The 23,030-nt window shown below is 32.9% G+C and overlaps 1 protein-coding gene across 5 annotated transcripts in view; it reads right to left on the reverse strand.

Moving 5' to 3' along the window:
• Positions 1-542: 542 nt before the first annotated feature.
• The window catches only part of LOC105329631 (ADP-ribosylhydrolase ARH1), a 47,408-nt gene continuing 24,920 nt past the window's right edge, over positions 543-23,030 (reverse strand). For 2 of the 5 annotated variants that reach the window (XM_066065319.1, XM_066065322.1), the window contains 21 exons: positions 19,042-19,163; positions 18,596-18,701; positions 17,745-17,915; positions 16,913-16,963; positions 16,650-16,752; positions 16,487-16,567; positions 15,958-16,039; positions 15,197-15,352; positions 5,975-6,145; positions 5,705-5,758; positions 5,260-5,358; positions 4,758-4,842; positions 4,476-4,532; positions 3,272-3,393; positions 3,075-3,180; positions 2,521-2,691; positions 2,111-2,161; positions 1,470-1,572; positions 1,254-1,352; positions 838-1,170; positions 543-736 (listed from right to left, as the gene is read on the reverse strand). In XM_066065319.1, coding sequence (XP_065921391.1) covers positions 1,254-1,352; positions 1,470-1,572; positions 2,111-2,161; positions 2,521-2,691; positions 3,075-3,180; positions 3,272-3,393; positions 4,476-4,532; positions 4,758-4,842; positions 5,260-5,358; positions 5,705-5,758; positions 5,975-6,145; positions 15,197-15,352; positions 15,958-16,039; positions 16,487-16,567; positions 16,650-16,752; positions 16,913-16,963; positions 17,745-17,915; positions 18,596-18,701; positions 19,042-19,163 — 1,990 coding nt within the window. In that variant the 3' untranslated portion in view covers positions 543-736; positions 838-1,170. Of the gene's footprint in view, positions 737-837; positions 1,171-1,253; positions 1,353-1,469; positions 1,573-2,110; positions 2,162-2,520; positions 2,692-3,074; positions 3,181-3,271; positions 3,394-4,475; positions 4,533-4,757; positions 4,843-5,259; positions 5,359-5,704; positions 5,759-5,974; positions 6,146-15,196; positions 15,353-15,957; positions 16,040-16,486; positions 16,568-16,649; positions 16,753-16,912; positions 16,964-17,744; positions 17,916-18,595; positions 18,702-19,041; positions 19,164-20,347; positions 20,422-20,536; positions 20,622-20,915; positions 21,021-21,145; positions 21,200-21,760; positions 21,936-23,030 lie in introns of those variants that run through there. The other 3 variants (XM_066065321.1, XM_066065323.1, XM_066065320.1) reach the window with 3 other exon arrangements.

The following is a 23,030-nucleotide window of genomic DNA, read 5'->3' on the forward strand; positions in this document are numbered from 1 at the left end:
AAATTCTGTTTTCAAGAGGTGAATGGATTTTTTCCCTGTCAGGTCAAGTTTATTTTTGGGCCTGTAGGCTAGTGTTTATTCATGTAGACGTGTCTTATCTCATCAATAGCGGATCAGTCAGTTTACCCCCCAAAAAATAATATTCATAAAATACTTGAGAAGTTGTATAGGAATACCAAAATTTGATGGTCATTGTCAAAGATTTCCTTCACACTTCATAGTTGACCCTCTTTCCGAAGGAGGGGGGGGGGGGGAGTATACTGATTTACCTTTGTGTGCCAGTCTATCTGCATGTCCGCAACAATTTTTTGACGCATTTTTCTCGGAAACTATTACTCGCAACATGCTTGAAATTTTAAAGGCATGCCTTATGATGGGATTCATTTCTTAGTAAATTCGATGTCAACTACTATTTTTAAATAATATTCCTTTACCTTCAACAATTTACCGGACAAAACACATCAAAATTAAATTATACAAATAGATTAAACATACATTAAGGTGGAATAACACACCTGGAAAAAGTCACTCAAATTAAAATGTGTACAATACCCCATTTATATACTTTTAACTTAGGAACTTTTTTTATTATGCTACATGTATTTACTTGCCATATATATACAACTTAATTCAAATGTCCTTGACACAATTAGCGCCCCTCATTTATCCACTTGCTACAATATTTGCCTCACTTACTTGCTACAATTCGCCTCATTTATTCACTTACTACACACGACTCATTTATCTACTTACTTAATTCAAATGTCCTTGACACAATTAGCGCCCCTCATTTATCCACTTGGCTACAATTTGCCTCACTTACTTGCTACAATTCGCCTCATTTATCTACTTGCTACATCCACTGTAATGCTACACACGGATTCATTTATCCATTCACTACATACGGCCTTGTTTATCCACTTCAACACACGGCCCCTTTTTATCCACTTGCTTCACACAGCTAAATATCCACTTGCTACAAAACTGCATTATTTACATAATTATAGTTATTGACAAAACAGTATATAGGTTCTAATGTCAAGGCCTGCTTTGTATTTGTAAATACGACAAATCTTTGAGTTTTTAGACAACATAGCAAACAGAAGCTGCGGTTAACTCTATCCTGTTGCGTTGTTTATGCAGGTTTTGGGAATCTCCCTATGCTCTCCTCTGCAGAACAACACAAATATATAGTATTATCATAAACATGTTAAAGTTTGAATTCACCCAATTTCAAGTACATAAAAGGAAACCTAAGCTTGATCCTGTCCCTTTCTCCTGTGCTTCTCTAACTGTGCCAGATGAAACAATTTCTTAGCTTCGTGGACCAGTCGGTCGTGGTACTCGATATCCTTGAAATGAATAACATGTAATTCAATTGAATGTATTGTTAACTTCAATTTCATTTCTACTCAACAGTTAAGATAGTCATTTTCAGATATGTCTAAAGTCTTTCTTTTCCACAGTACCTTGTAATTTCTCTCCGGTACCCCCTCATACCCGTACATAGCCCCGTAACAACAGGCCGCAATGACACCGGTACTATCACTGTCTCCCCCATGGAACATGGCCCTATAGTCAGTAAAATGAGAAATTCTTATCAATAAACTTCAGGTATTCAGACAAAAACCTAAATTACGCTAGCATTCTAATTTTTTTAGCGTTGTTTCTACAAAATATCTATTCTCTACTAATTGTTGTTTTATTCGTCAACTTAACCTAAATGCACATTGGCTATAAGCTAGAACTACATTAGACGTAACACAATATTTCACTAAAGACTACATATGAAAGAATTCTGTTAACATGGTCATAACAGTGCGTTACTTTCGCAAGCGTACTTTGTACAAAAATAATTCGCGAGAAAAATTACTTTCGAACTTACATGTATTGACATTCCATTTGTTGAAAAGAAAAAGCGTATCATGGAAACAAATCGTACTCTTACGGTGCCCACCAGGAATTAACAAATTTAATGACAACTTACGTAATGAACAACTCACGAAATAAGTTGTTCGCGTATAGAAGTGAGTTGTTCGCGTTTATTTACGGAAGAACTTATATTCATAGGGATATGCATCTAAAGCAAGCCAGTAACAACTTTTAATACCGTGTACAAAGTTCTCCCCAGTTTTTCCCTGCATGTAGGATAGCATCATACCTACAAAAAACCAAATACTCTAAGAATTTCAATTACGTAAATGCGAATTGAATTTGTATCTGTGGTTTATTAATACATGTATTTATGGATATCAATGATTGTGAATTAAAAATTCGTAGTCAGTTACCGGTATATCTTCAATGCAATATGTAATCAGATATTGCATTTTAATGAACAAAATCGTAATCCATAAAAAATGGTATTCAATAAATATTGCTGAAATCACAGAATACTAAAATTACTAAATAAAATCTGAGGACAAAGAATGCCAATAGAGGTGGATTGAGAAAATGAGTGATGAAAATGTTTAAGATGAGTAAGGAGTAGGTAAAAAATTAGAGAGCGGGAAAACAACTGACGCAATCATGGGAGCGTCGTGACCACTGGCCCCGCCCACTCCATCGAAGCTCAGACTGGTGTAAAACGAGTCCCTCTCGTCCGCATCCGTCCTGTCTGCCAGGGGATCACGTCGCCCGTCCAACAGACCTTTCTGAGTCAGATAAGTCTGCCACTTGTTATTAAAATACCCCCTAAAATAGACAATATTAGAAATGAAAGGCACTGTTTGATCAAGTAATGAGTTGCTCTGTTTGATTAAGAAATGCTTTCTTGGATATTAAAGTAATACTAAATAGATGATATAATCCATTACTTATCAACCTGGTTAAAAGTACCGTGATGCAATAGAAGTCAAACAAGTACCATAAAATGTATAGCAATCATGTCTATCAATCTGTCGGTACGGTATTACTGGAAATCAACCGCTCCAAAATATTCTATTATCCACACACATAAAAAGAAATTAGAAACAGGTACACTGGCTATCTAGGCCCTATTTTTGTTTGCTGTTATAGAAACATCATTTGCTCTACCAGTCAACTTTACAGTAACACTAAATAACTGCATTTAATACCAAGCCTGTAAGTTTTCATCCACGTAGAAAGCCTGTGATATGATGTACTCCTTGGCCAGGGGAAGCACACTCATTAGTCCTGCTCCCCACTCTCTGGGCGACTTTCCTGTATAACAAAACAATTTTTTAGAACACTAAAACTTAATTCAATACAAAAAAATGCGCAAGAAGGGTGTTCGATTTAATAATCAAGATACCTCGAATGGCATATGACGTAAACAAAGCGGAAGTGAGACTGCCGAGATAACCGGTGGGGTTATGATGGGTCATTCTTCCTGCTTCAACACTGACAGCAACAAGATCTCTCAGCTCATTTTCACTGTGAAAAATGAAATAACAACTGCTACTGACTGAGTGACTGTCAACAGAAATAAGTCGGGATGTTTGCTGTTTGGCGGCAACCATGTGACGCGTTTTATCAAATGCCGTTCCGATGTTTTATTCCGAGGCAAAATGTTTTCACTGTCGAGAATAATTTTATGACGTCATGTATCCCATATGTGCATCTAATTTGTCATATTTTATGACATTACAGTGCTTGGGTTCAACTCAAAAATACATACACAATTGCTGTCATCGCTCGGGGGACCAAAAATCATTCAATACGATGTGGTGGGACTAATAGAATCATTCATTATTACGAGTGTGGGATAGTGAAATTCCACCGAGGGGACAAGATTCACGGTCTAGGACGAGGCTTTGCCGAGTCCTAGACCATGAATCTTGGCTCCGAGGTGGAATTTCACTATCCCACACGAGTATATAATGAATGATTATTTTTCTCACATTACATTAGCTTAAAAAATGATGTTTTACAACTTTCTGTTATGACGTTCAAAAGATTACTTTTGGTTTATCTCTCCGCGTGCTTCAAATAGTGCAAATTAAATGAAAGCATACGACAGTTTTTTCAATTAAAATATGAAAAATTGTAATTAATTAAGCAACACAGTTACTTAATGGATAATCTCAATGCACTATTTTGCATTTCATTACGTCAGACAACGTTTGTTTACGTTTAAAAACGGCGTAGTAATACACAGTGTAAGACAGAAAAATCTCACACTGCTGTCTCACACCGGACAAACCGATCTCACACCGGTGATAATGCGAGAAAATAGATATACAATTGATTATGACGTTGCGTATGCTTACAAATAGACCCATTCTGTCTGTTCTTGATGTTTACTCCAGAATGAGCCAACTATGTACATATTCATGAGAAAGTTACAACCAGTAAATCTTTTTCAGAAGGAATTTCAAGCAAAAAGAAAATTATGTCTCAGAGAGAGAGAGAGAGAGAGAGAGAGAGAGAGAGAGAAACAGGAGGGTTTATTGAATGATATGAAATATCTACGTATTTTGGTAACACAACTGTACTAATGTTAGAGGCAGACCTACCTTGGATACCTTAGACCGATACACATGGATCTCATGGCCGCTCCACATCCCCCACCACTGCTCAACGAATCAGAAAAAAACCTTTGTTACACTGTCTCAGTATTTCAGGAGATAAACACGACTAAGGGAATAATTAACTGTTTTACTTACAAGAGTGTGTTTTCATTATATGTGAGTATATTTTTTAGAATCAAAGTATAAACATAGATGCTAGCTGAATGGACTCCTATACAAGCTACATTACTGGGACCGTTGGTTGTGTAATACAGTGTCCTGGGTTACCTCGATTTAAAGGGCAGTCTACAGCCTCGCTTCCAATCCGGATCATCGGGGCGCAGTTGGCTCGTTTCGGAAAGGGTTGTCACCCCTGCAACATATAAAGAACAAAGAGGCATCGCACTATGAAAAATTACACACTTTGAAACAAATGCGTAATTTTTTCAAAGTGTGTTGTTACAAGGCATCTTAACAAAGAACATATTTTGACAATCTAAAAACAAATTTTACTCTTTAAAAATCCACCCATTGATAAAATTCCCTTATCTTTACACTAATATGTTCACTTGAGTCGGAAGTTACATACATGTATATAATCTTAAAAATATTTCCCTAAGATGAACAGGTAATTCTTTTATTAAAAGTCAAGTCGATTTCAAAACAGAAGACATATCACATCAAAATACATAAACACAAATCCTGAATCCTAAACAGTAAAATTCATATCCTTTAACCTTACTACCTGCTTACCACACGTGCAAATTTTATTATGCATGGATGTAAATACCTGGACTCCGGTATGCCATGTCGTTCATGCATTCTTTGTATTTCCTTGCGATCTCTCGGTACAGTTCGCCTTTAGACGGGGATTTACATCCGGTCAGTGCTGCAAGAACAGATGTATTGACATTCACAGAGTATTTGGTCCTTTATTTAAAAGGACATGGTCACGATTTTGGCCAGATTCTATTTTTTTTCTATTTGTATTATCTACAATGCTTCTGGAATGCATTTGTAATGATCAAATGAAATTGTGAGAGTCAGTCGTAGAGTTGTAAGCAAGATGCAGGGCTCACAATTCTTTGTCATATACTAGTAAACCTGTTTTTGTATAGGTTCAATATACCAGTTAGAAAACTTTTTTAAGCAGATTTGTCGGTATTTTTAAAGATATTCAAAGAAAAAAACCATAAATGCAAATAAATATATGATAGAAATAATAAGATTCTCACCCTCTGATGTGGCAAGGTGCATGACTGTGTCATCACTGACGATCCAGTAAGGAGCTAATGAATGTCAACACAAATATTGATCAGAATCAGTTTCATGCATGCAACGAAATTTCATGCCACAACACTTAGACGAGCTTCATCTTAATCTAAGTTTCATTTTATTCCACGGCATATTACGGTTGTGAGGAAAGTGAGATTGAGATCAAAAGTGAGCTCGTCTAAGCTTGGTGGCTCAGGAGCCAGGTGAGCTATAAAATTTGAACTGTTTACGTTTAACGTGAATGGATTGAATTCCTCCCATATTCCTCAGCTCCCGTTGAATGTCTCTCCCGCTTTGACAGTTCTCCCACTCCCCATTTTTGTACCCCAGGGCATCCCCAGCGGCGCTCAGTACCATGGCCGCCTCGTATCTCCCATAGAGCTCCTCCATGTCTCTTCTATCTAAACAACACGATCGATTATATAATGAAAGCGAAAATAGCATTCGAGATTATTGGAATTCCCCGAACAAATTTAAAGCGTATAGTATACAATTATTTAATGCTTGAGCAGTCAATAGACCCGAATATTTTTCCCGAGTTGCAGGGAACAGCTCAGTATGATCTATTGCCTGAGGCCAACGGCCGAGGGCAATAGATCATACTGAGCTGTTCCCTGCACCAAAAGAAAAAAATCAGGACTATTGATTGTTCAGGCATTAAATAATTGTTTTATTACCTAATTCCTTTTAAAGTATTTTGTGTTCACAATTCTAATCTAAATTACAGAAGGTTATACAATTATGCATTCAGGTCATTGTTAATCAATACCAAGGTGACCTAAAAGACAAATTTTAAGAACAATATAGTAAAATAAACATAATAAAGTTATCTTTTAATCTTGTAGCAATTAAACTTTTTCCAAAATACGTTGCTGGTCCAATAGATCGCAGTCTATTGACTGGCGGTCCAATACATTGCAGTCTATTGACCGGCAGTTTAATAGATCACTTTTAAACCTGAATACACATATAAAATTGACAAAAATATTTAATCTATAATAAAACAACAAAATCCCTTTGATTAGGTAATAAACATATTTATTAACTAGACTTTGACCCGTGCGTGCACTGATTGACATTGCATATTGGACATTTACGAAATAGATACATCGACACACAGTGTTGTTGACATTTACGTAACAAAGCTATAAGCCTACATTAATGCTATTTAATTCAATACACTTTCCTTAGTTAGAATAATTTAACCGTGTCTCGGGAATGGCCCTCACCACAGTTAGAATGCCTCCCATATACCAGTAATGCAGCAGAAAATTTGCAGAATCGCTCCGAAACGATTTTGGAAAAATTAATGAAGTTGCATTGAAGATTACATTGAAGTTACAATGAAAATTAATCATAATACTGTAAATACCTTTCATCTAAAAAGGACTATATATGGTTTGAGCCTAAATTGGCCCCCTTAAATGAACATTGTCATTTTACTGTAATTCTTTGTTTTCTTTGCACAGATATACATTTGAAGTTTTTTCATAATTTTCATTTTGATTTTTAGTGCCCACAATTTAAAAATATTACATCATAAAATTTACCTTTTCCCGCCATTTTCGCATTTTTAGCATAAAACGGCTTGTTTTGAAGCAGTTTTTCTTTAAGGAAACATTGAGCGACTGCTTGAACAAACAAAATATTTTCACCAAAAATGTATCTCTCAAGTACTTATTAGTGACAAAAAGTTCGTTCTTGTTCAAAGAGTCGCTTTATATTTCCCATTCGAATAAAGATAAGAAAAATGTGAATTTTTGACTGATTTTGATTCCATTATAAGAATAGTGTCCCTTCTGACGTCATATACTGCCAGCGAGTGCAAATGAATAGGTGAAAAACATATTTTATGTCAACTCTTTTATAAAATATCACAACAAATTAATGTGCCTGAATCACTTAAAAATTAGCAAATTATGGGGGCCAAATTTGACTAATATCATATATAGTTCTTTAATTCATATAATGGAAGAATTCAACACTTTTTCGCCAACGTACAAATATTTGTTTGCTGCAGAGACAATACACGGAACGCATTCTATCGTTAAACCGGGTCTATAAGACATTTATTATTTTAACAATAAAACATTCTATGTTCACTCTCTTAAGAAATATAATGTAAATTTCTTGCATGAAATCAAATATTTTTTTGCCATCACGATGACAAAATTAAAGTAAGTACACGTACTAAATTAATATGTATATTTGTTATTTTATAATTTCTCTCATAAGAAATCATAAATATATATGAACAGAATATATAGCAAATTTCCAATGAAAATTAACACTTATTTGTATTATCGTTTATGAGTTTATTCATGCAAATATGATAGTGTGGAAACATAAACTAAAGATCCCATTAGCGTGAATGTAATTACGCACGCGCAAAATTGTAAAATCCAAAAAACCCAGATGATTTCCGGGATTTTTTGAGAGTTTTCGTTGATTATAAATTAGCGAAGCTTAGTTGAGAAAAAATAAAAACAAATTGGTAATCTTCAAGTACCAATGATGTTTAAAATATAGGAAACAAAAGACAGTACTCTTCCGATTTATAGGTATTAAAGCCAAAAAAAAATCGAGTCTATTATTTTAATATAGTAGTATAGAAATGTCAAACCTTATATTTACTACATCAGTACGTATATTCCCCATGATCTCCCTTAGGTGGAGACATGTCCCTCGGCCATCTTAAAAAAAGGCCAGTTGATAAGGCCAGCTAGTAGTCCGGAGACATTTTGGTTGGTCACGTATTACGTAGCATAGAGACCAAAATAATGTAATTAATTATGATGTAAATTATAAAGCTCGTGTTTAAACACGGACCTTTGATTGCATTGTTGAAAAACTTGGAATGATCAATTGAAACGATTATTTGTTCCCATGCAAGTATGTGACCAATTTAATTAAAAATAATCTCATGAAATTTCTTCCGCAAATAGGCGCTTTTTAAATAAAAGGAGACAATAAAGTGTATGTTATGAATAAGTTTTAATACTTCCATTTTTTTTAAATTACATGTATTGAAAAGGCGTATGGGTTACATGTCTCACCTGGCCAAAATTGTCTTATGACCATTTGTTATATTTAACAGCAGAAAATAAATTATCAGGATTAATTTCATTCCTTAAATAAACCATACATAAAGAAAATTAGAAACAAGTTTGTACAATGTACAAGTTCTTCTCCTTAGAAGGTAATTAAAAGTAATATATCACAAATGTCATTGAAATATTAATTAATTAGACAAAATTTAAAACAACAATAAAAACGAACAACATATTTTGCAATTTGCATGGGACATTCCCAAGTTCAAAATTGCATAATGGACATTATTTGACTTCTCAATAGTTATGAATATTTATGTAAGTTGTAGGAATTAAGCGATTGACTCGATATATTGTAGCCCTACACAGGGAAGGCATTTTATGCTTTTTTCTATTTGTAATCAACAAGAAACAAACATCCCCAGTTCATACTGCCATAATTGACTGAATTGTTCCTTACAGAGAATGTTGTAAATTGGTTTTCTTCCTTTGTTTAGGAACAGAGGTTAATGATTGTCACTTCTTCAGGGCTGACTTTCAAATTTCTCGTTAATATTTTCTTAATTTCTGCAAACCTGCATAACTCAGAAAATCAGTTTTGTTGTAAAACGTTCTTTCAATTCAGTATTCTTTAAGTAAAAGAAAAGTGTAAATACTGTAGTATGTCATATTTAATCACTAATCATCTTTTTGAAACATGGAAAAATTAAACTAGTTAAATAAGATTTAATTTTCTAAGGGCAATGAAATAGTACCAGAAAGACATTTCAAAGTCAACTTGCAAGGGAACAAGTCATTTCAATATTCCAGTGCATGTCGGGACTTTCAGTACCTAGATTTAACACTTCAGCGAACAATTATCAATTATGAAGCGGTAATTACGGGCTAATAATATTTGTTCTTGTTGATCATTAAATAAAATTACGTTGAAAAACATCTGTCCCCTATTTAGGTCTGTTATTGTTATCCCGAAACGTTGCAGGAAAGATGAATTCCTTCTCGCCTCGCATGTAAGTATCAATTTAGGATACCCCATTCACAAAAATGTATAATACATTGTAAATAATATTATGTTTCATATTGCTTTATCGGTATTTTCTTTTTCTTTCACGCACAAACTAAATCTCGGATTAAGGTATCCGATCCATAATAGCCAATAGGACCTTATTTTTCTAACCTTGAATATCCATCATATATTTTAAAATACTTAGATTTTAATTCAAAGCATTTTTAAGTAGAAAAAAGATTTAATGAGAGAAATTTTCAAAAATATTATTAACTAAGCAGTAATTAATTAAGGAAGATTGCATTAAGGTCTATGGGGACAAGCACGTTTTAAAAAATAAAAAAGTTTATACTAAGAACATTAATAAATGCTTGCAAGGTATCGATATATTCTCTATATATTTACTTTAAATAAAAGGCATCCCGATAAAACATGCATATGCACGATAAATGAATTGCTTAGCAAGTAAGTAAGTAAGTAAATATTTTTATAGTGACATGTGTATGTCAAAAGTATAGTACAATACAATATTATACATCATCGAATTACACCCGGCGGGCCCATTGGACCTATATGTCACTTTGAAATCTTAGAATATACAAATAGAGTATATACATTTAATTGAGCGCATGCGTTTACTTTGATTTGTACAGATAACTTTGTCTAACTGAATAAATCAAATTGAGATATTTGGAAGTTTGTCTTTGATTTTTTTCCATAATGATATTTAAGTTGACAGTCTCATCTAGATGTTTATCTAAGTTTATACTATGAAAGAAAGAGTTTCTATTATTTTCGTAGAATTTGCAATGAAAAATAAAACGTTTTTCATCTTCATTTGAATTGCTTAGTCTTATGCTCCTTCTTTTACCATGTTTACTTGAGCACGGTTTTAAAAGATGGGCTTATTTAAAACTTGGCTCTTAATCACATACTTTTTAGAATGCAAAAAACCCTAGAAACCAGATACTAGTAACCAGGACATCTGTCTTTCACACTGATTTAATAAACAATAGGTATATAATTTGAAGGGGCATGGTCCCGATTTTGGTCAAATTCAATTTTTCTTTTTTTCTTTTTTATTGTTTACAATGTTTTAAAAATGCATTTCTAATGATCAAGGGAATTTTGATTTTTCTCTCTTCTAATTCATTTTAAGCATTAATAAATATTTCCTAGCATTTATCACATTCATTTTAGGTTTAAAACTGGAATTTTTACTTCAACATTCAAAACGTAAACAAAAACACGACGTAACCTTTTTTTTTAAAATGACACCGAATTGTGAGCTCTTTATCTCGATTATAACACGACGACTGACACTCAGATTTTGGTTAAATATTAGAAATGCCTTACTGAAGCATTGTAAATATTTAAAACGGAAAATATTTTTTTTTACCAAAATCGTGACAATGTCCCATAAGAAAAACCACCAATATGAGTGTTTACATTATTTATATACATTGTATAACTTCATGATTATGTAAATTTGTGTTTTGTGTCCTAGGGCTTTGATCAATGAAAATTCAAAACATTAATATAATAGTTAACAGAAATTATATTGTCAGATTAAAAAGTATCCAGCACATGTCAGAGTCATTGTTTCGGGGAATGTGTCTGATTGTGGGTACCTCAGATCAAGTGGCAATTAGGAGAGATGTGGAGGACATCAGAGAGATTGTAGTAAAAGGACTAAATAAAATTGACGATTTCATTTTTATGCTGAGTGGAAGTAGAAGAGAAGGATTCAGACTGGAGGGATCAGATACGGACAGTATGTGCTGGAAAAACGACCACAGAGTAATCTTGGACATGTCTCAATCTGAGTTTTACTAAACAACCAATAAAATCCTGATACTTTCTGACACTTCTGAGAGTCCACCAGGATTCGCTTTACTTCAGTTACTGACACCATCGAACTACAGAGAAGTCTCATTGGCATGTATCAGAATTAAAGATAATCTCTTTATTTCTAGTTTTACTTTTATACAGTTAACATGTTCAGGGATTTTTCCTAATTCAACCGTACATGGACCCTGTGGTACTTGTATTGCTGGACCTGAACGAGGGAGGATGCAATTTGACTCTGCTGAGTGTTTTGTTTGTGACTTTTGGCCTCCGTCTTCCTCCTCATGGATAGACAGGTGTCATTCATGGCCTAACCCTGATGTTGTAAATGACATTATCAGAAATGGATGTCACTTTGTAGCAATAGGACACCCGTTAGGACCCCATGAAAATAAAGAATGGAGAATCTCATTTTCTCGGGCAGAACAAAAATGCGTGTATGCTATGAACCAGTGTCAGTTTTTGACGTATGGGCTGTTAAAACTATTTCTAAAAGAAGTTATTAATCAACAGTTAGAAGACACCAACAAAATGCTGTGTTCTTATCACATGAAGACAGCTGTTTTCTGGGTGATTCAACAAAACACACTTTCTCACTGGTGTCCCCAAAATCTCTTGAGTTGTTTTTGGGCTTGCTTTAAACTCCTAATTAAATGGGTTTATGCGGGTTTTTGTCCTAATTTTTTTATCCCCCAAAACAACCTGTTTCTGACGAAGATTTATGGTTCAGCACAGAACAGATTGTTTCTGCAGTTACAAGAGTTGTACACGAGAGGTCTGGGATGTCTGGTACAGTGTTCCTCTATCAACTCCTACATCATTAACGTCCTTTGCAATCCTAGACTTTACATTTGTTCGGATGACAGTTTGATAAAATATGAAATTGATCATGACAAGGAATTTTTTAACGAGATTGGTGCTGATGAAATAGGAGCACTAGATTTACACCGTTGTATAAAGTCACTGCATGCAATAGAGCAGTTATTAGCTTCACCCTTGTCTCGGTATCAAATTGTCACTTTACAGAAATTGACAGCCACCACCTTTCATAGAACTGCTTTCCTATTACAAAATATGTGTACAAATATCAACAAAAAGGTGTATATTGCTGAAAAAATAAATCGTCACATGCTGAAATTAGTAGCTAAGTTAAGGAATGTTTCTGACATGTTGTACATTGCTATTTATTATTACAAGACATTCAGATACAGGGAAGCTTTATCTATTGTAGAAATGACAAAGGGCAAGTTAGCACAACCGTATATAATATACGGGGGGCATGTAGATAGAGAAAGGTATGCTGAGGTTATGGGGGGAAAGACCTTATCTACTAAAATGAATCAGGCTTTAGCAAATGATATCATTCTGATGAACACTATTTGGTACATCAATGAACTAATACCTGAACAACAGTCTTCTTTTCAGAACAGGTGGCTAGTATTAGATATCCCAATGTATGTAACGATACACTTTTTGAAATTTTGTGTTACAAACACATAAATACAGCGTTAGCGCAAGCATCTCTAGACGAGTTACAGTTCTTGATTCAAAATAATCGTGAAGGACCCTGTTTACATATGTATGGACCCAAAAAAGACATCTCCTGGGAGATCCTGGGGATCTGTCAACAGACCACAGGGAACCTCCAGGCTGCTCTATACTCATACCATCAGTCACTCGCACAGGTTCCATGGCATAGAATACAAAGTGCGACTCGATGGAGAATACATGATATACTAGGACTAAACCCAACTGACTTTGCCTAAAGGATTCTAAAAAAATTAAATGTTTTGCGTTTGTATTGTTCTCAATTTTCAACATTGTTTTTATGAAAAACTCGACGGAAACTTATCATTCACTTGATTTCCCATGTTTAATTCATTATCATCATACAAGTTGTATAATAAAAATAGACAAAATTAAGATTTTGTACTCGATTTTGATGGAGTTGAGATTAAATCACTGACCAGATTCCATTTTTAAATAATTTGTACAAATAAGTTGCAATAAACACTTCGGGTCTTTCATGAACTATACATGTATTCAAATAAAGGACATAAGTGATTTACATCACTTCTGATTGAAAGAACCATGTTATAACATTTTGAGGCAACATTGTTTTATAGTTTTGTGTTTAACTTTAGCAAAGCTTAATTTTGTAACTAACATCATGGTTCTTGAATTGTTAAAACAAGAAATTCAGACTGTTGTGAAGACAAACATTACCATGAAGTTGTAATCTTTTGATTTAATTTGAACATATTTTATGATGCAAATATACATTTACATAAATGGATTAGGCAGCAGGCAATGCCTATCTAAGCCGTCTCCGTAATCTTTAATGGATTGATTTTAAAAAATTACAGATTGCACAATGCGTCAAATATAACGAACACATTTTTTTGGAAAAAGTAAAGAATGTTAATGACAGTTTGATGTTGTCATCAATTTGGTGTTATCAATGTGCCATAAATCTACACAGTTATAAACTTATGTAATTATATCGTAATATTCGCTGTTTACGTATGCAAAATACGCGTAAAAACTATTAAATTTGTAAAAACTGCATGATTTAGGTGTTTTTTGTTGCACAACTTATTGAGGACGTACGATCTACAACGACGATGCTCTTGGATGTCAAGAAATAAAGAAAAAAAATTGGGTTTTAAAAAATATCAAGGCGTGTTTGCTATCTGATTACAGTTCTGTTCCATAAGGTAAATTGTGGGCCGATCACACAGTTGTATTGTGTTATGGAGCCGATTTATAGATTGTAGATTGCATTATTTCTGGATTGTATATGAACGTTTTGTTAACTAACTTAAATAATTTTTGCGCAAAGGAATCAACAATATCTACACAAACGAGTTTGTACCCTTAAATTAATAAATTAAATGAAATATGAAATATTAGCTATTGGAGAAAAAGAATATTTTGCAGTGTATATCAAATGTATACATAAATAAGTTTAAAAAACATATGTTTGCATTTCTAAAGTCGTTTTTGTTTCCAGTGGATGTTTCTATAAGGTTCTTCTGCCAAGTCCGAAGAGATGCAAATAGGTTATTAACAGTGTTTTTCTATTACACACATGCATTTAATTACAAGTAAAATGTTTTAATAATGTATTTTGTAATCGAGTTCAATAGAGAGCAGTAAATGATCATGAAGGATATTAACGTTGAGATTTAAAACGATGACGTAAATGACTTCATTATTACGCATACGTGCTAGCATACGCTAGTGCACTGTCCATCATAAGAAGTGCAAATACGGCACCAAAAAATGAATCCCTCTGGCAAAATTTGATATTGTTTTTTAAACTGAACAATGAAATTATGATTTAAAAAACCACAAACATGATTGTTTACATTATCTATATACAACTCATACTTATGTTAGTTGTGTTATGTGTCTTCAGGATTTGATCGATGAAAATTCCAAAGTACGTTAAACACTGTTCAATAGAGGAATGACAATATTTATTGTAAATAAAAGTCAAATACTATATGTTAAAAGAGATGATGCCCAACATAATCATTCCATACCGCCCTGCATTTTCTGTATTTCGAGTGTGATAAGTGTATTCCTGAGTTTTAGATTTTCAATTTCAAGCTCCACTTTCCTTTTTTGTAGGTCTACCATATCGAGGTTTCTACCACAGCTATTGCAACCGTTCCGCTGATACTCAGTTATGGATTCATCTGAAATTGATTGGTTGCGAAATATTGAGAATATAGGCAATTCTTCGAATAACTACCTCTTTTCATCTTTAAAACTCTGATTGGGGTTATGTGTACATCAATTGTACTGTTAGTTTTGTTATGATGAGGTTCCTCATATAATGTTATGATTTGATATTATTTTATTTCTCAATTCTACAGAAGCTTCTCATGATAAAAGGAAGGCTTAGTATATAAATTTTTGTCGAACTTTCTGTACAATTGCAATTTACAACCTGTGCTCGCTCTTAATGATTGAATATGATGAACTTGGAAAAGATGAATAATCAAAAAATTGCAGAAACCCCTTTATATTAGCTTAGCAAGTATTTCAAATATCAATTTGCGGTAAAGAGGTATTGCAGAATTGTAAGGTTTTTGTTTAATAACAAATTTCCAGGTATAATGAGTCTATTATCATTTATTGGGAGGGGGGGGGGGGCTTCTTTCTCTTTTATTAAAGGGGTGACAGTTATGTTACAAGTATTGTTGATACATTTGAATTGCTCATTTTCAGTATTTTACATTTCATTCCTCTAGAATGCTTAACGTTGACAGAACAATACATTAATATTCAGAAGACGTACATTCTGCACATTGACCTTCCGCCTGATAATCTTGCGATTGGACATCGTCAATCAAGGTCTTCACCTGTGTTTCTTCACTTTCCTGTAAAATATTCATATGCATTTTCTTATTGGTTGAAGTATCTTAAAGCAATACGGTAATATGAGCTTTATATTTCATAATTTGATTTTGCTGTAAAAACCTTCTGTTAAGATAATTCTACTTGAAACTTAACCATTAAAAAAACACGACAAAATAAAAATAACCCACAAATTTTATTAGCAGAAAGGTTTTTCTTCAAAAGAATAAATGGCAGACTAAAATGAGTATTTTTACTTCAATCAATGCCTCTTTGGCTTCCCACTAAATATGTCTATCAGATGTTTGTCAACCAAAATTCTTTGTGTCTTTTCAGTTTTCATCAAACTTTCACACTTAAGAATTTACGACATTAAAATGTTCAGTTCACATTGCTTTTATTAATAAGAGGATCTTCTTTGTGAAGTTGACCATTTTATCATATGTGTAATTGTTCATCACTGTACTCACGTTCTCTTCGTCATGAGACCCATACACAAATTCATACAATAGACGACCTTGTTCGACCAGCCTACCATGATATTCAACATTCTGAAAAAAACCCAACGTTGTATATTCGGAAAAATAAGTATTCTACAGATTTAAGAATAACGTAACACTTGAATATTGATACCTTAAAGTTTCCCTCCGGTACCCCATGATACCCATACATGGCCCCGTACCAACAGGCAGCAATTACACCGGTATTATCCCCGTTTGCCCCATGGAACATGGCCCTATTTTTAAAGATTTATTTACAAGAAACAAGACCTCTTATATGCGACAATATTATAAGGACTGAACTTCATTTAATACAAGTTTAATATATTTTGCAGAAGTATTGAAATTAAACCATTATTATATAAAATTTAAAAAAATATGAAAAAAACCCTTTACCTCTCACACAGCTCTTTCCAGTTCTTTCCAGATTGTAGAAGAGCGTCATATCTGTTGAACAAACAAAAGCACAGTGTACAACAATCGGCCATTCCATAATACATATAACAATGCAATCAAGCAAATCTACAAAAGTAGAAACATGTAGTGATTTGAAAATATACAAGTATATCATTTGAGAAAAATGGAATCGATGACGACCTTTAAAAAACCTTTAATTGTGTCAGATAATAATGCTTACTTCATCATTCAACACAGTGGTAGTAAGGTACACTATTTTTCATAGAATTTGTTTGGCTTGATTTAAAAAATCCACACAATGATATTCAGTCATATTTGCGATATGACTAGATGTTAGGGAATATTTCAAACATAGATGTCATCGATCTTATGCTTAATTACTTTACAAACCAACTTGATCTGTAATATTGTACATAATTTAGGAGGATGCCGGGTCATCTTGCACATATGTGGGCCAAATGTGTAAAACATTCTTTCTACAACTATTTGTCAAGAAAAATGTTGAATATCAAAGTTGAAATTTTGTCTCAAAATAGGGTACTCTATTCTCAAAATGGATATCAGGTACAATTAGAGTGGACATCAATGACCACCTTTCATATTTTTCAAGTTTTTTAAAGGTATAGTTTTGGTCTTCGACTGTAGTTCAAAGTGAACAAGACTTTGTTTTGTACTTGTGTCCACAATTTCGTTCAATCAAAACAACATGTAAAACCTCATAAAGCTACATGATATAGGTATGCTGATTTCAAATGTAATTATAGGATTCAAATTACATTTATACCTAATTACTGGATATAATTTTACTTACGCAATCATTGGTGCATCATGTCCACTGGCTCCTCCAAAACCACAGAAACTAAGCTTCTTATAAAACGTGTCCCTCTCATCAACCTTCAGATTGTCCGGCTTGGGATTCTTCGTTCCGTCCAAAAGATTTTTCTTTTTGAGATATTCCTTCCAACGAGACTCAAAATAATCCCTGTTGATAATAACATTTCTACACCTTTTAATAAGATGTAAAATGATCTTTTAATTGATAAAAATCGATTGCACTTTTATTTCTCAAAATATAGCATATAACAAAATCACTATAATGGTCTAAAAAGGCAACAAAAAAGCTTTAAAAAATCTGATTTCCCTGGAAAGTTCTACATTTAATATATGTATTCTAGACAAAGCATTGCTATATTTTGGAAAAACAACCAATCCACGCAAGGATTTAATTTAAAGTTATAGATGCATTTAAGAAAAGAACTCCATGCATACATATTCTAAAAATGAAAATAGATTGATGAGGACAGAGAACAAAATAAGTCTGGGAAGATTCACTTCTCGTTTATATCGTCTGAAATTGTTCTATATTTATTTCCATTAAGGGACCATTGATGCATGAAGAAAACAAAATTAAAAATGATTTTTTTCCCTTACAAGTCTAATTTTTTTCAAATACGTTTGTAACAGAGAAAGCTTAATGTGATATCAGGCTGGCAACAAGACAAGCAATAATTATTTATATGGATAAACATAAATACCGACCTAATTTTATCATTGTACATTTGTTCAACTATTTTTATTTACAAAAATCGGATGACAACCAAACCACATTGTGGGTCAGCTCTTTGAAAATCCATTTATGTTCATGCTTATCTTGAAACTTACCAGGCCTCTAAGTTTTCCTTCACGTAGAATTTCTGCGATATAATGTATTTTTTGGCCTGTGGCAGAACACTCATTAGTCCTGCTCCCCACTCTCTCGGTGGTTTCCCTTTTTTGATGAAAAATTATGTATAATAGTTTTATGATAAATTCATAACATATATTAATTTTCATATCATTTAAAGGGTGAATTAATATTGGTGTTCGTAGTCTGCATAATATTGTGGATCAGAGTTATGTAACTGGTAAAGCGTAAGCTGTGAAGAGGGCAGAATTAAAGTCGAGTACATTTTTGATTAGCATTTTCCATACAGTAAAAACAACCAATCTAACACTATTAAGTGAAAATATTTTCAAGATATCCATACCTATATATAAACTAAGTATTTCAATACCATTTTCAGTTCAGTGTGTGTTTTTGTGTGAGATGCATATATGGAGTAATGTACCTTGTATTGCGTAAGCTGTGAAGAGGGCGGCGACCAGACTACCCAGGTAACCCGTGGGGTGGTGATGGGTCATTCTCCCGGACTCTATACTTACAGCAAGCAGGTCAGGTAAGTCTTCCTCCCTGCAATTTATTCACATCGAACAAAATTAATGATTGAAGTGATTGAGTGAATTCATGAAAGTAATAAAATTCTATTCGTTTGTAACAAAATCAAATCTCTCGCCTGTTTAAGGACATGGTCACGATTTGAGAAGAAAAGTTTTAATTTTTTTCTCATTTTTAGTGTTTATATATTCATTTATTATACACTCAGGTGCCAAAAGTATATCTACTTTTTCTTTTTACTATATATTTCATTGAAAACCAACATTAATTAAAGATTCGTTAAAAAGTAACCCCTTGACCAATTTTGAAATAAAACCTGGATTGATAAATTCAGAATTTCTCTAGCTTTTGTTGCATCATTATTAAATATTTTTTCAACCTTGTGTTTCTGAGATTTGAAGATAATAATCCGAAGAAGGATTTTTCGGCTTGCATTCTGCAAAAGATATATAGTATAGCTATAATTTTATGAAATGAGTCGTGAAAAACACAATTTCAGTGAATGTCAAAAATTGCCAATTGAATCTCCTTTAATAAATAAAAATTTCTTCAAAATATGACAAAAAGAACAACAGAAAACCTTTTCAAATTAAAAATTTAAATCTTGTTTTCAATAAATAAATAGGGAAAAATATTTTTTTAAAATGACATACTTTTGGCACGCAAGTGTAGGTCAAAAACGAATTTTAGTTTTCTTGTAACAAACTAATGCCAGGTTTTGATTTACATAGCTTGAATTTGGTAAAAATTTAGTTTAGATAAGATTATTTTCCAAGGATCAAGTATATTATCAAAAAAGTCAAACAGTTTTGAATTTTTGTCCTGTTTCGTTTTGTATAATTATAACAAATGCAATTTCTGTCTAGCAATCTTTATGCAAATAAAAATATAAAAATAAAATGGAAATAACTATCTGTTTTTTTGCAATACAAAGGATTGGAGGAATATGTCTGTTTTTTAACACATGACCACTAATAATTAAACCTTTAGAAATGTTCATTTGCGGCTGTCATTACGTTGACCGTACACATAAAAATTGAAATATAAAATTAAAAATTATATGCTTGAATATAGATGAGGTTGCAGAAAAAGTGAATGTAAGATAAAATGTTTAATTCCCTTCTAGAAACACATATTATGATTCAATTAGGAATCAATTCGTAGTTCATGACCATTATTAATAGAATATATTGACATACCGTGGATATCTTAGACCAATACACATCGCTCTCATGGCTGCCCCACATCCACCACCACTGGTAAAATTAAACCACTTCAATGACACATGACAATAATTACAGCGGTTACTTTTCGATGTCCACACATCTCATGATATATCTTTATTGCACAGCTTTAAACTTAAAACAAATTCATCCATAACTAAATACCTCGTGCTGAATGCGATTCTACATCCAACCTCCCAGTCAGGTCTATCAGGCACTAGATTACGAACATTCGTGGTACATGTCTTACCTGATTTCATAAATTAAAAAAAAAATCCTCTGAATGCTAGCTTAATGAAATCTATTGCATATGATGGAATAACAGAAGGTGTTGTGAAAGGTACTTGTATATCAAACACCACTTTGGTAAACATCGCATGAAATCATATACATAGTATATATAAATATATATATATATATATATATATATATATATATATATATATATATATATATATATATATATATATATATATAATATATATATATATATATATAGCAAAGAAAAGATGGTTTTTCTCCAAATAAGACAATGAACCAATACCTGGGAATCGGCCCTTCGTGTCAATCATGCATTCTTTGTACTTCACTGCAATCATTTTGTACAGATCTCCTTTGCCACAGTTTCTACCGCTTTTTTGGATTAGTGCTGAAGTTAAAATGTAGAACTTTGCTTCACTAAACCATATTCATGTTCTTTGATTTGTAAATACATATCAATTAGCTGTATTCTGATATTTATAGAAAATGTTGTCTCGTTTATTTTAATCTTACCCTCTGATGTAGCTAAATGCATGACTGTGCTATCACTGACAATCCATTCTGGTGCTGCATAGCGACAAGGAGCAAAAGTTCAATAATTCTAATTACATGTGAAGTTTATATTTTATCGAATCATACATGTTAAGAAAGTTGGCAGTGTGGAAATTAATTTGTCATAGGTTCAATAATATTTTATGTTCAATGTATATGACAGCTTGTTCAATTGATTAGACGACCATCGAAGTTGCTTGTGTGTGTCATTGGTCCTTTTTAGTCCTTACCTGTTCCTTAAACTGGCCTTTGATAAATTTAATTTTCTTGTTCCAACATTTTAGGGTGTTTCAGTTCTTGGTTGATTGTTGGTTGATTAATTTATGGATAAATGGATTTATATACTGACTAATGACTGGCAGATTTCTGGTAAATGTCCCCTATTTTTGTGTATTAAGATTTGACAGTATGCTCAACGGTTACCTTAATCTCATTTTCATTGGATAAAAAATTAAAGGCGTGTTACAAAATATCACCAAATTTTACTAGGAAAGAAACAATTTACATTGCCAGGAAATAAAAAAAAATCTTTGTTATTAGTGTATGATAATGAAACTAGATTTAAAGTTATATTACGTTTAACATTTAATGCAGATAGGCCTCCCATTGATTTCAGTTCCTCAAGAATATCGTTCCCGACTTTGTAAAACTTCCAAGAACCACTCTTGAATCCCAGGGCATCTCCAACACCGCTAAGAACCATAGCAGCCTCGTAGTGAAGAGGGAGGAGAGCCATGTTTTTGGTGAGATACTGTTGAGTATAAAGTCTCCATAAATACCCGTAAAAGCTTTTGGAGCACATTTCACAACAGTCATTTGGGGTATTTCGAATCACCCCCACTTTACGGGTTATGTATGTTATGCAATATACGAAACATCAACAAAAGAAACTACCCATTATCAGCAATATATAATTTATCTATACACAAAATTTAAAGAAGAAATACCATACATTAATTAGTTGATGTGATATTTAATTAACGTACTCACTGTCTTCAATGGGAAAATTTGCATGGTGAAAACAATTCAATGTTTCCCATTTATGTTAAAGAAAATTGACAAACTTTAGATTGATAGATCGGCATTTTCATAAGCTTTCAGAAACAGTGTTGGTTTTAAAAAAAAAAAACCTGTCAAATGAAGACCCAATTGCTGCATTTTCAACCCTCTTCAGTTTGGGGTAATTTGAATCGCGTGAACACAGTGACCGCATCCAAATAAATGAGAGCTTTGCCCACATTAATTAGTAATGGATATATTTTGTTCAAAACAACGATATTAAAATGCTATGGCTATTAGAATTAAGCTTTGTAAAGGGACGAATGAGTTCTAGTTTCTAGTTCTAGTTCCGCACGTTTCTACCGACAACATGTAAAGGCGATGCATAGGGGGTGTACTGAAAATTAAAATAGTCCAAAGAATGTGCTAAGATAATAATTTCTTTACTCTTTTTATAGTAAAGAATCAAAGTACTAAAAGTACTGAGAGACGGAGGCATTATTGCGGAGGAGATTAATCTAATAATTCCAAGTATAGAAGTACCGACGGGAGTTGATTTCATCGATTGATATTTATCTTAAAATCAACGATATGTAATATCGCATGCCAAGTAGTCTATTATCCGTAATTGAATAACGCATTTTTTCATAATATAGATTTTCACTTTGAATACCTCTCTATCCAGCCATTAGAGATAATCTAAAAATAGGACTATACCGGCTAAAATGAGTAAATAAATAAATAAACAGCTAAAAATATCAGCTTGATATATATTTTAAACTGACAAATTTTATCCAATTTATAACGTTAATTCTTAAATAAAAATATGCAATATGCATAATGATTC

Source organism: Magallana gigas, chromosome 7 (genome assembly GCF_963853765.1).
Source record: "Magallana gigas chromosome 7, xbMagGiga1.1, whole genome shotgun sequence".
NCBI lineage: Eukaryota > Metazoa > Mollusca > Bivalvia > Ostreida > Ostreidae > Magallana > Magallana gigas.